General features: G+C 42.7%; 2 protein-coding genes and 1 pseudogene across 5 annotated transcripts in view; 1 reads left to right on the top strand and 2 right to left on the bottom strand.

The window, feature by feature from the left end:
* The window catches only part of LOC129464667 (S-phase kinase-associated protein 2-like), a 29383-nt gene extending 17914 nt beyond the window's left edge, over positions 1-11469 (bottom strand). For both annotated transcript variants that reach the window (XM_055246024.2, XM_055246025.2), the window contains exons 1-2: positions 11271-11469; positions 10499-10770 (exon numbers count right to left, since the gene is read on the bottom strand). In XM_055246024.2, the coding sequence (XP_055101999.1) occupies positions 10499-10770; positions 11271-11278 (280 nt within the window). In that variant the 5' untranslated portion in view covers positions 11279-11469. The remainder of the gene's footprint in view (positions 1-10498; positions 10771-11270) is intronic.
* LOC129465123 (uncharacterized) lies at positions 8326-8425 on the bottom strand (annotated as a pseudogene).
* A 133-nt stretch (positions 11470-11602) lies between the features above and the next one.
* LMBRD2 (LMBR1 domain containing 2) overlaps positions 11603-18305 on the top strand; it is a 61915-nt gene continuing 55212 nt past the window's right edge. The window contains exons 1-2 of one of the 3 annotated variants that reach the window (XM_063619567.1): positions 11613-11986; positions 13982-14152. The gene's annotated coding sequence lies outside the window, so the exon portion shown is untranslated. Of the gene's footprint in view, positions 11987-13981; positions 14153-18305 lie in introns of all 3 variants that reach the window. The other 2 variants (XM_055245605.2, XM_055245606.2) reach the window with 2 other exon arrangements.

Below are 18305 nucleotides of genomic sequence, written 5' to 3'. Positions count from 1 at the left end.
ACAACATTTAGCTTAAATGGGGAATTTAGCACAAATTAAATTACTCATCCTCACAATTATTTTTGTTTGAAAAATCATTTCTGTTGAACAGAAAAATAATTGCGGTGATGAGTAATTTAATTCGTGCTAAATTCCCCATTCCATCGTCTATGTACCCTGAAGTGACCACCACACTCTCTCAGCAAATGAAAAAGAGAAAACCAAGAACACTTTTCCTATTCTTCCCTTCAGCTCTAGCCAGCCAATAGGAGGCTGGGGCATGAACAGTGGTGCAGAGAGCCAGCCAATTGGAGGCTGTGGCATGAACAGTGGTACAGAGCAAGTCCCACCCTCTCAAATGTCATTCAATGACATTGTCAATTCATTGACATCAATAAGATATTGTGGTGCTTCTGGGTGCAAAGGAAGGCCTTGTTTCTCTCTGATGTGGACTCGGTGGTGACCTTATTTAAAAGGCAAATAAATCTTCTTCCCTTTCTGATATGGTTGGCTGTGTCCCCACCCAAATCTCATCTTGAATTGTAGTTCCAATAATCCCCATGTGTTGCGGAAGGGACCCAGTGGGAGGTAATCAAATCATGGGGATGGTTACCTGGTGATAACCGCCCCTGTAATTTGATGCTGTTCTGGTGATAAGTGAGTTCCCACAAGATCTTATGGTTTTATAAGGGGCTTCCCTGACCTCTTCGCTCCGCACTTGATGCTGCCATGTGGAGAAGGACGTTTGCTTCCCCTTCCACCATGCTTGTAAGTTGCCTGAGGCCTCCCCAACCAGGCTGACCTGTGAATCAATTAAACCTCTTTCCTTTATGAATTACCCAGTCTTGGGTCTGTCTTTATTAGCAGCATGAGAACAGACTAATACGTTTTCTTTCAGGTTTACAAAAGGCACAGTTTACCTAAAAGAGCAATACAAAAGGGTGTTGTCATTTCTTAATTCAACAAATATTTACTGAGCTCCTACTATGGTGCCAGGTATCATTTTAGGTGTTGGGAAGGAGTAGTAAATCAGACCCAAAACACTACCTTCGTGGGACTTCGTTCCAGTAATGGGGAACAGATAATCACACATCAAAAAATAAGTACATTATATGATGTCGTAAAATTGATCTGTGCTGTGCAGAACAATTAAACAGGGCAAGGGAGAGAACACAGAGTTCAGGGCAGATGTTATTAAGTTTGAACACGGTGGTCAGGGAAGGCCATACTGAGATGACGATCACTAAGCAAAGGCTTGAACAAAGTGAGGGAGTGAGCCCTGTGAGTATCTGGGGTGTGTTCTAGATGCAAGGAACAGCATGTGTGTTTGAGGCATAGCAAGGAGGCCAGTGTAGAGCAGCAGAGTGAGCAAGGTGGGTGGGTAGAAAAGAAATCAGAGAGCAGCCAGGTCATGCAGGCTTCCTAGGTCATGATAAAGCCTTTGGCTTTGACGCTGAATTCTATGAGGCGCCACTAGATTCTGAGCACAGGAATGACAGGCTCTCACATAAGTTCAAAAAGGATCATTCTGGCTGCTGTGTTTAGAACAGAAAGGTAGACGCAGGAAGAACAGTTTTCTTTCATAGAAGCAATCTCTAAATAACTATTCAACAAGTATGAAACTCTTACACATGAATATATAGAATAATCCCACAAGGTCAGGATAATATAACAATTGCCAAGAAGGAAATAAATGTACAATGAAGGAATCCTAAAAAACGGTCAGATGAGTTCAATGACTGCCTTCCTAGGCTTTCCACCTCTGATGGATCTTCTACACCAATTCTGGTGATATTCTCTCCTCCCACTCCCATTTAAAGGTGCCAGTCTTTACTGAGCATGTCCTTTGTACCAGGCCCTGTATAAGTGGGTTTGAGGACACAAGGGAGAAAAACACCGAGGAGTGTGACAAACACCTGCTGCCCTGGGCTGTCTTTCTAAACCAGCATGTCTTTCCCCCAGTTAGAATCCTTCAGTGGTACACCCCAGGTATTTAGGCTAAAGTCCACAATGCTTAGTACAAAGCTAAAGGCTTTCAGCCAGGTCCCAACCAGTTTTTCTAGGTTCGTTATCTAGAACTGTGTTCCAGCCATTTGGAGCTACCTGTAATTCTTAGAATGAGTCATTCTGTGTCGTATCTCAATGCCTTTGCACATCCTGTGCTCGCCTCAAACTACTATTCATTTAAAATCAAATGGAAGCCCCAGTTCCTACAGAAGGCCTCCCATGACATCAACAAGGACAGGCCACTTATGTACCATAATTTCATTATTTACTTACTCATCTCTCTAGACCCCCAGAAGCTCTTGAGAACAAAAAAACGCTTTTTTTTTCAAACTTTTGTATTTTCAGGAACTAGCATAAAGTTGATATATTCATCCACTCCCATATTTATAAAATATGTACTATACACTGAGGTCTATTCTAGGTTTTAAGGATACAATGATAAATAAGGCACAATCCTGACCCTTATTCTGCTCAGAGTTTGAGAGATACAGACAAACAGGAAACTTCAATAAACTATCCTGATGGGCTACAGCAGGATTCAGGGTGCTGTGCAGCTTACGGGAGTGGCACAGGGGTTAGGGAAGCCTTTCTGGAGGAAGTGGCCTCTCTTGAAGAATGAGTAGGAGATACACAATTGTTCAATGAATGCCTGTTCCCCTCACACCACGCCCTTCAGGGGACAAAATTAAAGGATTGACTGAGGCCCTGAAAGCTAGGGGTAGAAAGCTGAAGGCAGATCACCCCTGCTGATCTGGGGAGGCAGCTGGAGGTTGTGAGGAGGCTCCTCCACGTGGCAGCTGTTCCGTCACTGCCACAAAGTTCCTCCAAAGTCAACATGGGCAGGGGACAAAGTTTCTCAAACCAGGCTCTTGCCCTGCTCCCCAAATTGAAAACAAAGTTGAATGACAGGCTTTTCTCAAGTTTTTCTGCCATTAATCCAACTCTCTCAGACCTCTGCTGCCTCTTACATATCCAGATCAGAATCTAGTAATTGATTGGGCCTAACTATATTTAGCTATAAGTATAGTCATCCACTCACATATTTATTAACTATGTACTATATACACTGAGGTCTGTTCTAGGTTTTGGGACACAACGATAAGTAAGGTACAATCTTGACCCTTATTCTACTCTGAGTTTGAGAGATACAAACAATTAAACAGGAAACTTCAATAAACTATCCTGATGGACTACAGCAGGATTCAGGGTGCTGGGCAGCACATGGGGATGGTGCAGAGGTTAGGGAAGCCTTCCTGGAGGAAGTGGCCTCTATGGAAGAGTGAGCTTAACTATACTTCAATAACATACTTAGCTGTTTTGAATCTAATATGTTGAGATTTTACTATAATCTGTAAAAATCATACTGAGACCATGCACTTGGCCTCCTCAACACATTTGAGGACTACTGGACTGAGGAAGCAGCACAGTTTCGATCGGAAGCCTGGCTGTGTTGCCTCAAGTCTGTGAACTTGAGCAAGTTACTTAATCTTTCTGGCCTCAGTTTCTTTACCTGCAGGAAAGGAAATTGACAGATTTATCTTGCAAAGTTGTTCAGTGAAGGGTAAATGAGGTACAAGAAAAGATTAAATAAGCAGGGAGTAAAACTTTCTATATTCCTCTCCTTTCCCAATTAAGTCTGCGTATTTTCTTCATGCAATGACCTTTTCAGTGCTGCTCTGAATTTTCACCCATGGGCAGACATTGGACAAGGTCTGCATGGTATGACTTACCAAAACCCCATATCTGCCCTCTATTTAAGTTTGGGTCCCCCAGAAGCAGATTCTGAAGCTCTGACTTCAAGTAGTTTATTTGAGAAGTGATGCCAGGAAGCACTACAAAGAGTGGAGAAGACAGAGGTGGAAGGGAAGAAAGCCAACCTGGAGTAGGCTAATGAGCAGGTTAGCCCTATGGGCAATTGAGGTTCAAATCTTCTGGGGACTCCAGTAAACCATCTAGAAACTACCCCAGAGCTGTCTCATCCAAGGGCACGAGTGCTGGGGTATTAATCCATCAATTGCTGTTGGTCACTATTTGGGGTCTCCCCAGTATTCCTGCCCAGAGAAAGCCCTCAGGCATGGAATCTCATCTACACGTAGGCAAGAGCTTTGGCATGGAAGGGAATGGTGGGCTTCAAGGGGCTATAGATAGGGCACCAACAGAAATTAGAGCTGGGGAAAGGAAATTAGAAAAGCTTGCTATGAAGTACAGGGCAGGAGAAATAAATTAACAAACTTGGTGCTTTCTATTAGGAAGACATAAGAAATCAGGACCAATTAAAAGAGCAATAGCAGCCAGGTAATTAAGGTGCTAGAGGAAAACCTGGCATAGTGATGAATGCAGAGGTCAGTAGACCTAACCAATGAAGAACTGCATGTGAGACTCCAAAGTTTGGAGCACTTTGTGTTGCAGCTTCCATCTTTGCCTTCCCAACTCCTCCAGATTTCAGCTTAAATGGCACCTGCTCAAAGAAGCATTCCCACCCAGGATACCACCACAGGCCCTATGCCCAGATTTGCACATCCATTACCTAACAATGCCTGCCACATAACAGGACTCTATAAATATTTGCCAAATGTATTTATTAGCCCTCTTCATGCAAATGGTGAATGTGCTAATTCTCTATTAGTGTGATTGGTTAACCCTTATTAACAAATTAACAACTATGTGCACAGCACTGTTGGCATATGGAGGGGATGAGGCTGAAGACAAAAACCCAGAGCAGAAGGGAATGTCCTCTATCAGTATCGCTGTAGTCTCTGGGAGATGGGGGCTGGGGCTTCCAGAGAACATGCAACTATGATAAAAGAGACAAGGTCACACAATCAGTAAGTGGCAGAGGGGGAATTCAAACTCAGGTCTGACTTCCAATCATGCCCTTTCCATCCTAGTGGGTTCTAATATTCTATGCTCTCCTCTGTTGTAAGCACAAATTTTGAAAAGGTGGGAATTAAACCCGACTTGCTATGGAAACAGAAATCAATCAGGGCTAGGGAGTGAGTGGAAGAGGAGGGAGAAAATAAAACAAAGATGCTATCAATGGGTTCACCACCAAATGGAAGGAGCAAGGGCGTAGAAAACGCACACACTCAGCTAGCAGCCAAGTACCCAGTGCTCTTACACAGCTGACCACAGAATGACGCTACTCCTAGGGGCCCCGGGTGGGGGTGCCACAGCCTGATATGGGCTGCTGTCCCAGCAGATGGGGCAGAAGTTTGTCTTTAATAGCTGCTCTAGCAACAGGCATCCAGGCTGTGATATGCTTAATTTAATTTTCCTTGCCATATTTAATTCTCAAAACATTAGCCATCTGTTTCCTGAATTCACGACGACACTGCTGCCTGGTCTGTTTGCAGAGAGCGGAAGGAAAAATCCAGGTCTTTTCTCCACTTGTCTCTGCTAAATCCAGCAAGGCTGCAGCTGCATACCAGCCCCACATTAAAAGATATAATTACTGAGCCCAAGGTCTCCAGTCTTCAATGACATGGACGGAAGTTAAATATACTTCAGGGCCAGGAAAGGGCAAAAACAGGGCCAAACCAGCAAACCTGCTACAATCACCCTCACCTACCACTGTTTACAATTATTTCTCGGGTACAAACCCAGTTTCCCACTTCTGTAACCTTATCACCTCTCACGCTTCCTGAAATTCTCTGGGAAGAGGGCCTTGTTGGAGAGTTTTCTATGCATTCCATCTTTGCGGTGTAGGTAACTCATCTTACTTGACGTACTTATTTCTCAGAACATCACTCCACTCCACTCAGATTCAAGCTGAAAATCCAAAGTAATGCTAATCACAATCAAACTTTTGACTTAAAAAATTGTTGCTCTTTAAGTATAATCAAATTATACTTGCAGAAATGTGTACTGAGGACCTGGTACTCATACTTGTGTTTGTGTGAGTGCATTTCTTTCAGGGGGTTGGGGGTGCTCACCTCATGATTGCTTTTGCTGGCTTGTTTTAAGTAGCAATACCCCATGCTTGCTTTCTGGAGAACTACAGATTGTGCCAACCCAGAGGAGTTCTCCTTCCTCTTCCCACAAACCATAAATAATACATTTGAGGCCATGCTAGCTTTGGGTGTTTTTGTTTTTTTGGCTAAGGTGGGCAAAACTGAAAAAACAAAACACAGTCAGACTTAACAAGGATTCCCCCATGTACCCCTTCAGTCCCACAACCCTTTATTTCTATGAAAGACCTGCTCAACCCTGAGGTGTAGGGGGTGTAATGAAGAAACAACAGAAGCTGGGATTTGGAAAAAATATGGAACAGTGTATAAGCACTAGGAGGGCAAGGTCTCTTGCCTGTTATGTTCAGTGTTGTAGTCCCAATATCTAGAATGGTGCTTGAGAAATATTTGCTTAATGGATGAATGAAAGGAAGCTACGGAACAAAGAAAGATGACTGGTGAAGATCCCATAAAGGCTCTTCCAGTGCTGAGTTTAGTAACTGTAGACTGAGACTCACATAGGTCATGAAATCAATTTAGTGAGTTTGACTAGCATATGTGTACATGTAAAGAATGAACTAGAACAGAATAGAAAATATCTTAGCAAGGGGAAATACAGTTTTGTAAAACTGCTGTTTCAGATACATACCCAGGATTGCAATGTAAAATATGTTTCTTACTGGTTAAAAAAAAAGGTTGGAGAAAATGCTTGTCTAAGGGTATTAAGACACAGATTCCCAGGCTCACTCAGGCCAGGACTCCCTGGATCAGAATCTCAGGAATTTTACACTTTGAACAAGTTCCCGTGGGGATTCTGATATACAGTAAGTTTTAGTATCTCCAGTATGACAACCACTTTAAGGTCTGGAATGTCAAGTATTTAAGAGTCATGGAAGAGCTGATCAACAAATTAGTTCAACTTCATTTTCATGGCTATCACCTGTTTAAAGGGTGGGGTGGGGGACAAGCATTTCATGACCATAAATAAAATGCAATTGTCCCCTTTCTGCCTGTTACTGACCTCATTGCTGGGCCATTTCCTCCCCAACTCTTTCCATACACTCACTCCAAGGGCCAATCAGACCTCTTCTAGTACCGGTTGGGCACAGAGCTTTCATCTTCCAAGATAAACAGATGAAGAAGATTTAGTTGCCAGATGTAAGGCTGGACTGGGGCCTGCAGGGAGAAACTGCTTAGCAAGGAACCGACAAAAACTCACAGCCCAGAACCAGTCATCAGATATCTATGTACAGCAGGTGTGGCCTGCTCTACCCTAATCCTGGCAAAGCTAGTAGCCACCTGTCCTGACAACTGCAGACAAAACTCCTTGGAATGACAATCCGGCTCCCCTGGAGGCCCAGGCTTCCAAAGGCCCATTGGGAATCCTCTATACCAGCTGTCCCTCATCCTGTATCACTGAGTTCACCCTTCCCCACTCCATACCAATTAAGCAACCTCTGTTGGGTGCAAGTCCACGTACATTGGTTTCCCTCTGTGCCTCTCCGTAGGTAATAAACATAAGTCACCATTCTTTCTCTCTCACTTCAGATATATACTTTTGAAGTCAGCTTTAACAATCAAGACACTGATTACACCATTTTCAGATCCCTCTCTTTCCTCAGAATCTCCTTTTTTGCTGAGTGGAAGGAGGAAGATCTTCCACATCCACCTGAATGGGAATCACAGCTCTTATTTTTTATTGCATTTTCTCCTCAACTTGACTTGCAAATTCCTGGGAGATAGCAAAGACTCCGGAAACTTCTGTCTTGTTCCCACAGTGCCTTGCTTAAAAAAAAATCTTTTTCACTTGTGGAAGGGCATATAGCAATCACACTCTATGTCAAAAGCTATTGGCACTGGACAAATTAATAAAAATCTGTTCATCTTAGCAGGAAGTATCTTTCACCACATTTGGTTGGTCAAGCACCAAATTGTTAGGGCTACATTCCAGACACAAAAAAGAGTGGTGAACATTAAATTTTGAAGAAAAAATAATTTTACACGACCAGGGTCAGAGTAACAATATTAAAAACAAAAGATAAAAGTCCACTAGCCTCCAAAACTGGTGTCAGGAATTTTGTTGGCTTATTTATTGTTATGTGTCAGTGGCATGCTAAGGGTTTTATGTCACTCTCATTTAATCTTCACGGCGACCTGTGAAGTGGGTATTATTACAGCACTCCATTTCACAGATAAAGGAACTAAGGCACAGAAAGCTCGAATAACTTTCCAAGGCAAGAGTGAGGATTCAAACCCAGATCTGACTTCACTGTGACCCTCTACTGCTTCTCTAATTAATCTAACTCCTGATGTATATTCCCAGACCATAAATTGGGCAAAGTTCTCTTTCCTAAAGAAAAGGCTGAAAACAAACGTATTTATTTTCTTCATTAAAAAAGTGGAGTGCATCACGAATCTGCATGTCATCCTGCGCAGGGGCCATGCTAATCTTCTCTGTATCTCCAGTTTCAGTATATGTGCTGCCAAAGCAAGCAACCAGCCAAGCAACTGAACAACCAATCTATCAACCCTTCTGCAAAGGAAACCAGATGGGAGAATTTATGAATATACTTAAATTACCTTGGGTCTGCAAGACTTCATCTTTAAATGTTTAATCTGTTTCTTCTTCACCATCATCCCCCACCTGATTTCAATTTAGACTCTGATCACCTCTTCCACAGATGATTTCAACAGCCTCCTAAATTCTGTTGACTTTAATGGCGGAATATATCTGGAATCTGACCACCCGCACCCCCAACAAGACTTCAAGCTTTGGCCAGGTGTGGTGGCTCATGCCTGTAATCCCAGCACTTTGGGAGGCCAAGGCTGGAGGATTGCCTGAGTCCAGGAGTTTGACACCAGCCTGGGCAACATGGTGAGACCCACCCCCACCTCCATCTCTACAAAAAAATAAGAAAATTGCTGGGCATGGTGGTGCATGCCTGTAGTCTCAGTTACTTAGGAGGCTGAGGCAGGTGAATCGTTCAAATCCAGATGAAGACAGTGAGCCAAGAGCACGTCACTGCACTCCAGCCTGGGCGACAGAGCAAGACTCCGTCTTAAAAATATAATATTTAAAAAAGACCCTAAGTTTCTACCCTTGACGCCCCTGAAGTTGAGTCTCAACACATCAGTGTGTTCTTTTTAGAAGGTTAAATCAGGTCCCATCACAACTCTGCTCAACATTACCTCCAGCCTGATCTCCCCCGACTCTCCCTTTCACTCATTCCACTCTTAGAATATGGCTTCCCTGTTCCTGGAACAAATACGTCACATTTATGCACCAGGGTCTTTGCAGTGGCTGTTCCTTCTGCTTGGAGCTCTTTTCTCCAAGATATTTGCATGGCACACTCCTTGCCTCCTTTATGTCTTTGCTTAGAGGTCACTGTCCAATTGAGGCTTTCCCTCAATACCTGGTTTAAAAGTGCACTCTATCTTCCCACCCCAGGACCTGCATTCCCTCTTGGCTTGTTCTATTTTTGTTTTTAGCCATAGCACTTATCACCTTCTAACATACGATATAAAAATAGTTATTGTGTTTATTGTATTCTCTCACTAGAATGGTTGCTCCCTGAGAGCAGAAATGTTTATGTTGTGCCCACTCCTCTATCTCCAGCACCTGGAACACGGCCTAGCACATGGTATGTGCTCAGCAAATATTTGCTGTATTACTGTTTTAAACAGCTTACTAGTAAGAAAAACTGATAACCCTAGGTCAATGCCCTATTTACCCTATGGCTTTTGCATACTCCAGGGTTCTGGTTCACTCTGGGAGGCACTCGTTCATCTGCTTCAGAAACTAGGGGATGGGGAGCTATTAAGGAGGGAAGATATATTAAGTTCTACATTTCAGTCAATCCATTCTAGTTCGGGGAATAGATCTGGAGAGAAGAAGCTTGGAATTATGAATCCACTCCAATAGTTCAGGCAAGAGACGACGAGAACTTGAGAAATAGTTACCAGAGAAGAGGGAAAGATGCGATGAATGACTGGATGTTGGGGGGCGGTGGGAATCTGACTGACTCTCAGGTTTTCGGGTTGTGTGATGAAACAGATAGTGTCATCAGTAATGGAGACAGAACATACCAGGAGAAGCCAATATGGGGGTGGGAGCGGGCCTGGGGAGATGTCTCCCCCACTTAGGTGAACGTTCACTTCCGTAGTGCACTGATAAATAACTAAAGTGATTAAGGCAAAAAGCTCACTCGGGTACAAAGCAAAAGGAATCCTACAAGAAGACCACTGTTTATGTTTCTGTTAATCGGTGAAACTGAGCTGGCCTTGAGGCAGGCAGATTCTCTTCTAAGGAAAAAGGCAGGAATGTCTTCTCATGGGTTAAAATTTTCAAGGTGATTATGCACCAGAACATACATACACATATATATATATATATCTACCAAGATTCCTGCATACTTGACGACTTGCCTTATTTTGTTGAAAAAATAGCTTCAGAATTAGGCAATCTTAAAAGGAACCCATGCTAAAGATCCCTGAACAAAGGTTTCCCAACAACATAGCTAAATCCACCCTCTGCATAACTGACATTTTTACCCTCATATCCTCACCTGGAAAGTTCTCTCGATTTAGCTTAGGCCTGCGGACAATCACAAAGTCTTTGTCACTCCCTTTGCTCTTCAGCCGTTTCCGTGGGGGGCTCTCCGGGTGGCCCAGGTTTGAGAGCAGTTCCTGGGGGATGTTCTCACTGTCGGGCTCCTCTTTCTCCAGGGCGGAGACCCCCATGCCTGACAGCAGTTCAGAAGTCTTGCTGGAATCCCATCCCCACGTGAAGCTGGTGGCAACGTTGCTACTCAGGTCTGGAATCTCCTGGAGGTGCTTCCTGCAGAAGTGCACAATACCCCCGGTTCCTTTCGAAAACACACCCATAAATAATTTCAAGGTAATTCAAGAAGCTGCAGTTTATGCATTGTAGAAAACCTTCACAGCAGCTAACAGAATCGCATTTTTTACGTGCCCGCGGCGAGTTACCAAGAAAATGAAGAAATGAAAAGAACAAATCGAGAAGGCTTTTTGACTTACGATCCTGCAGAAGGCCTCAAGAATTTCTCCCAGTGGAGGGAACCGACAAGGAGAGAGGGAGGGCAATCATACACTGATTGAAAACGGTGGCAGAAAAGCCCAATTAGGGAAGCCAAATAAAACCGCACGATGATCCCCGCACTAAGGCATCCATCCATTCACACTTGCCCCAAGAAAGGGCTAAGCAACCATTCACTTAACAGCATTACTAACAATATCAGCCAGTAGCGATATTCGCGGCCTAAAAGAATTATTAAGAGGGTCCATTTCATGCTCTTCCCCTTTTTGCAATCCGTTTACCTGTGCATAGCGTCCGCAGGCTCGGGAGTTTAAAATACTTGCATTAATTGCAGAGCTGCTCGCCTCCCGGATTCCCGCTTTGGCGCGCGGCGGCTCCGAGCGTGCTGCTCGGGCCCCCAGCAGCTAGACCCGCTAAGTCTAGCAACGTTCCATCCCCACCGCGCGCGCAAGGCTCTGCAGCCAGCTCTGCTTCGCGGCCGCACTGAGGCCCCAAGGCCTGCTGGGAATTGTAGTTTCCGTCCGGCATCGTAGTCCGACGGGCTGGCCCTCACTTCCTTCCCTTGCAGCTTTACCCGCTTTCGAGATACCCACAAACCCCCGCGGGAGCGGGTCTGGTCGGCCCACCGGGTAGGCGGGGAGGCGGAAGCGGGCGGCGCTACGGCTGACTGGGAAATGTCAGCCGCTGGACTGTAGACGGATTTTCCTTTCCCGGGAGCCCGCAGGCCTTCTGGTGATCGCCAGCGCTGTCGTCTCTGAGCGTGGATCCCAGAACCTGGACAGCTGTGGCGGTCGCCGTTTCCCGGTCCCATCCAGACGCTGTCTGGAGAGATCGGACGGTGAGCCTAAGGCGGAACGCGTGAGGCGCTTTTGAGTCTGGGGTCCGGGGCCGAGCGCAGGCGGAAAGAGAGGGGACCCGGCAGACCCCGAGTGGCCGCCGCCGCGGGGCCCAAGTCCTTGGCTGCTGAGTGGTGACAGTAGCCCAGCCCGCCGGCCAGGTGAGAGGCTGCGAACTGCGGGCGTCGCACCTGTTCGTCCTTTTGCCAGGAAGCTTCTTCCTCCGTCGGCGAGAAGGCGGCCCTTAGAATTGGGTCTGTGGACAGGATCCTTCCTTTATCTGTAAAATACGCACAACAGCTAAACACACAGTTGGAACGAGAGACAGTGGTTTAATTTTACGGGAGCCGGAGACCCCAGCGGGTCCTGTGTGGTGGGAAGGCTGCGCATGCTCTTGCGGCCTTGACTGGTCTCATAAATAGTAGCATGGGAATAAATGAAAGGACTGTATTTTGCAACGGGCTTTACCCGTGCAACGCAGGGGGCCTCCAGCAAAGCCATTTGGTTGCTTGCTGTCGCTCAACTGGCTACGTGTGTTTGCGTCGCCGCCTAAAAGCGAGCTGCTTTCAGCCTATCTCTGCTGAGAAGAGTTTGGGGGCAGTTAGAGTAGGGAGCGTGACATATTCCAGGTACAATGACCATGCGAAATCCATTGGGCAAACTATACTACAACTGTGACCCCGGGAAAACAGTGGAAGAGGGAAGGGGGATGAATTCTAAGCCTCATGAAAATGAAGATTTATAAAGTTCATAAGGAAGCATAACAGCTTCATCGCATATTAGAATATTCAGTGATGCTGTATGACACACCCCCTGGTTTCCTTGAGAAATGATTCGCTCTACAGTGAAATTAAACCTCCCTTGCGCAGGTATATGCTTGTTTCAAGCTTGGTCCTTAGCTTGGAAGGTAACTGCGTCTTGAGGAAGGAATTCATGAACCTTTAGCTCGTTCTTGAAAGATGAGATTGGTGTAAAGAAGGGGTCTGTTCACAACTTGGTTTTGATTGGAACTAGGTGCAGAATACTAGGCTAAGCCGTTCATTAGACTAATGTCATATGGAAAACATTTTAAAATGCAATATCCTGATGTTTTACAAAAAGTGGCCTTTATGTTACTTTGGCTAAGGAGAAAGCATTTGCCTTCGTTTGAAGCTACATCCTTTCCCTTAAGATTGCAACTCATAGGAGAAAATATTTTTGACACAGAAAATTATAGTTTCCTTCAGGAAAGGGAACAGAACAGAGAGAGCCTGTAAGCTAATGGAGGATAAAGAATAAACAAAAATATTTAAGATGCCATAATGAGAATAAACAGTTTTGAGATGTAAAATAATTGGGAGAGCCCACTTCAGATATAGATCTCATAGATAGGAAGGTTTAATGGATGAGATGATTCTAAATTTAAAGATGAGAAATATCTTTGTTCAGTCTTGGTTTTAGTAGGAGTTACCTGGGAACTAGAATACTTGCAACATCTGAATTAGTGAACACAAGATCCTCTCTAGGACTTCAGGGAGAGCCTGTCAGTTTTGAAAATCAGTTTAATAGTTTGCCCCGGTAACAGAAATACTTCATCTTCCTAATATGGGAATAATTTTTTTTTGCATTCCTTCTAATCATGACTATTGCTTTAATATAATAAATGCAAGTTTAAATTGGTACATTAGATTCTTTTTAACATAAGGAATTGTGTCCATTGAAGACGAGATTAGTAGGTATATAGAGGTTGCTATCTGGTCATAAAGAACTGCATTGTGATTGCTACTGATGTATCTTATTTTTTCTGATTAATTTTATTTTTATTTTTTGAGACATAGTTTCACTCTTGTTGCCCAGGCTGGAGTGCAATGGCGCGATCTCGGCTCACCATAACCTCCCACTCCCGTGTTCAAGCAATTACCCTGCCTCAGCCTTCCTGAGTAGCTGGGATTATAGGCATGCGCCACCATGCCCGGCTAATTTTGTATTTTTAGTGGAGACGGGTTTTCTCCATGTTGGTCAGGCTGGTCTCGAACTCCCGACCTCAGATGATCCACTCACCTCAGCCTCCCAAAGTGCTGGGATTACAGGCATGAGCCACCGTGCCCAGCCGATTCTTACATCTCTTTAAAAGGAAGAAGGCCCACCCTTCTTTGTTTCTCCATCCTGCTGTCTAGATGATGATAGGATTCCTGGAGTTCCAGCATCTGTCCTGGAACATAAGGAGTAAAGCCACCTGCTAAGGATGTGGACTAGAGAGAAGGGGCCTGCGCCTCTGATGATCTGATAACTTGCCGTAACCACCTATCTCAATACTTCTTTTACATGAGAAATAAATTCTGCATTGTGTAAGTCTCCACTATATTGGACTTTTCTCTTATGTGTAGCCAAACTACTCTTGAATAATGTGTTTCCAGAACTGATATTCTCTGTGGTGGTGGCAGCTACCTGTTTACATAACCTTTATCACCCCCTAATGTATTTTTTTTTTTTTATTGCCTGTTTCTTCCCACTAGACTTTTTAAGAGCAGGGACTTTGCTTGGATTTTTCTATCTCCAGTCCCTTGAACAGAGCTCACCATATAGTAGCGGTTCAGTTAATATTTGCTAAATGAATGAATGGTGCCTGGAACTAAGTAGATCTTTAATTTATTGCAATTTAATGCTCTAAGATAGGCAGATTGGGGCACGAACAAACGGATTCTAATTTACTCTATGTTTTCCACTTTTCCCATGTGGAGTACAGTCATATATTACCCTTAAATCAAATAATGGTAGTATAATCTGTAAGGTAAAAAGTTTGTGTTAAATTCTTTATTAAACATGACTTAGCATTCTGTCCTGATATATCTAAAAGAAACGGGAGAATGTCTCTAATTTGTTCCCTGTGAAGACTGAACAAAATAAATCATTAAGCAATTTAAATTGCATTAAGAAACTATGTCTAGATTAGAGAAGAGACATGTAATTATGATCCAGGCTGTGTAGTAAAGATGCCTCTATTTGAATTCCAGCTTTACCATTCACCAGCTCTGTTAACTTGGACAAGTTACTTAACCTCTCTGCACTGATTTTTTCTGTTAAGCAGGGAAACGAACAACCCTTTCTTACTAGGTTGTGAGGTCTAATTTGATAAAGCAAGGTAGGTACTAGCATTAATACAATGCTTAAAATTTAGTGAACACATACTAAATGTTAGCTATTCGTTTTTTAAAATTATTTTATTATTAGGAAGGACTTTGTAGATTATTCTCTATCAAAATGTCTTGCAATTTCTATATATGAAATCTTTAAGAATTCAGTAAAATTTTAGTTCTTTTTTCTTATATGCTTACATGATTGCTACCTCTTCTCTTCATGCCTTGCAAAAAGTAAAGCAGAACAGTATGCCACTGTCCTCAGGGTCTTGTCACATTTTGGAATTCAGGTTACCTGGTTGGTTCGCCAACTCAGCTCTTAGGTACCTTTAAAAAATATTATGACGGTTTTTTTTTTTTTCATTTTTCGAGTGAGAGTAATAGTCTCTTGCAGTAGTCTGTGTCCTAAACTGAACTCTCTCATACCTGAAATCTTTAAATATGTGAATAACGATTATGTTTGGAAGATTTAAATTTTGATTATTGGTGGAAAATGGTTGACTTAATCATTCACTTCTAATTCTGGTCCTTTCGATTTTTCATAATTAGTATTTTGAGTTGTCTCCTGGTTTTTATTATTTCGCAGATATCTGAGTAAAAATACAGATATGTGAAGTTAGATAAAATTTCCAATGGAACCTAATGATTCATCAAACTCAGATATTTAAGTTAACCGTATTTGAGTCTGATGAATCATTAGGTTCCAGTCAGAAATTTTTCATTCAGTTTCAGAATCTTTGGTTTTGACAAAATTGTCGTCAGTGTTTTGTTTGTGTTCTGATCACTTGGTACCCATTCTCTCTCTCTGTCTCTCAAAACATTTGGAATTCTTGAAACTACAACATTATCTTAACCTCTGAAGTTCCATCAAAGGGTATTTGGCCTGAAAAACTATTATCAGCCATAAAGTACTTGGGAAACAGTACTTTAGTTAGTAACATTAGTCAGTAACATTAACATGCTAATTGTGAAACCATTATAAAGGCATTTGAAAGTAATATTGAATAATATTTTGAAGATTGGAAAAAGATTGAATTGGATTTTAAATGTTTAAGACTTTCAGAACTGATATTTTGAAGAGTACGATATGCCCACACATTGGGCACTAAAATCTGGTAGTTTTAATGAATTGGCATTTTGATTTCGAGTACAATCAAGTTTTGCTATTGTGATGCTTAATCACATGGAACTGAATTTTTATTTACCTCCCCATTTTAGTATCATCATCATCATCATCATCATCATCCCCTTTCTTCTCCGTCTTCCCTAAACCTTGCAACTCATCACTTGAATGTTGGTACAAGGTTAAAGATATGGACTTTAAAACTATTATTTTCTCAAGTTAGGAAAACCCCAATTTTTATCTCCAATTTCATGGGATCACTGGTCCTAACCTGTGTCATAAGAAGGCAATATAGTTCAGCCTCAACAGAAATAGATGGTATAGTAAACAGAATAATAAACCCCTAAGAATGTCTATGCTCTTATCTCTGGAAACAGTAAAAATGATGAAATTATTCAGGCAGGCCCAGTGTAATCAGATGAGCCCTGAAAAACAAATTTCAAGTGTGAGAAGAATTTGACAAGCCATTGGTGCTTCTAAAATATTCAGGACCACAGACACACACACACATACACACACGCAGAGAGAAGTGTGTGAGGAGATAGATATGTTAATTTGACTATGGTGATTATTTCACTGTATATGTACAGTATATCAAAACATCACTGTTGTGCACTTTAAATATACAATTTAAAAAGATATACAGAGCCACATGCAAAGACTAGGGAGAGGCCTCTAGAGCTAAGGTTAAATGCCAGCTGTCAGCTTGCAGGGGAATGGGGATCTCAGTCCTATAACCATAAAGAACTGAGTTTTGGTTTGGCTAGGTGAATCATGCCTGTAATCTCAGTGCTTTGGGAGGCCAAGGTGAGAGGATCACTTGAGGCCAGGCATTTGAGTCCAGCCTGGGCAACATAGCAAGACCCTGTCTCTACAAAAAAAAAAAAATTTTTTTTAATTAGCCAGGCATGGTGGTGTGCATCTATAGTCCTAGCTATCTGGAAGCTGAGGTGGGAGGATCATTTGAGCCAGGAGCTCAAGGTTATGTTGAGCCGTGATCGTGCCACTGCCGTCCAGCCTGGGCGACAGTGTGAGACCCTGCCAGTAGCCTGAATGAGATTAGAAATGGATTCTTCTTCAGAGAAAGATGCAAACCTGCTGACACCTTGATTTTAAACTTGCGTGACCCTAAGCAGAGAACTAAGTTGAACTATGCTGTGTTTGAACTTCTGACCTACAGAAGCTTTAAGATATTAATAATAAACGGATGTTGTTTAAAGTCACTAAGTTGGCCAGGCACGGTGGCTCACGCTTGTAATCCCAGCACTTTGGGAGGCTGAGGCGGGCGGATCACGAGGTCAGGAGATCGAGATCACGGTGAAACCCCGTCTCTACTAAAAACACAAAAAAATTAGCCGGGCGTGGTGGCGGGCGCCTGTAGTCCCAGCTACTTGGAGAGGCTGAGGCAGGAGAATGGCGTGAACCCGGGAGGCGGAGCTTGCGGTGAGCCGAGATCGCGCCACTGCACTCCAGCCTGGGCGACAGAGCGAGACTCCGTCTCAAAAATAAATAAATAAAGTCACTAAGTTTGTAGTAATTTGTTACAGCAGTGGTAAGATACTAACACACGAAGTGTGGGAAGGTATGTAACCAAATCATTTATTACTAGAATAAACGATCCATAATTCTATTTCTTCATCTACAACCTTTAAAGCGCTGACTATGAATCAGACTGAAAAACTGAGTGCCATAGTAAAAAAATTAATAGCTCGTGTCAGGTTTATAACCGATTTTGTTGTTTGCTTATTATGCCCATAATCTTACCACCTAAAGACTATTGATGTTTTAATATATTTCATTGTTACCTTACTCTTTTTTATGCTTATGTAAAAATATGTGCCAAATTTTCAATTGCTGTTAGGATAACTTTCTGATGTTAATAAATAATCTTAACAAACATTATTTCTTATACTACAATAATATTTGATCATTTGGCTCTGCCATGCTTTATTTAGCATTTATTTGGTAATCTCTAATATTTAGTCTTTTTTTCCTATGATTGTCATATTCCTTGCACTGGACAATTTCAGGTCTAGTTCAAGTCATAAAAGGATTTTCAGTTAATTATATTTAAACTCACATCGATTGGGTTTTTTTAAAGAAAAAAAACCCTAGATCTCGAAGATGGTTTTGTTATCAGCACATTCTGCGTTGAGCTTTCAGCCAACTACTTAATCTATGCTTAGCTTAAGAATAAGATTTGGCTGGGTGGTGTGGCGCATGCCTGTAATTGCAGCACTT

The sequence above is a fragment of the Symphalangus syndactylus genome, chromosome 16 (genome assembly GCF_028878055.3).
Source record: "Symphalangus syndactylus isolate Jambi chromosome 16, NHGRI_mSymSyn1-v2.1_pri, whole genome shotgun sequence".
In the NCBI taxonomy this organism is placed as follows: domain Eukaryota; kingdom Metazoa; phylum Chordata; class Mammalia; order Primates; family Hylobatidae; genus Symphalangus; species Symphalangus syndactylus.
This window is presented reverse-complemented; position numbering and strand designations above follow the sequence as displayed.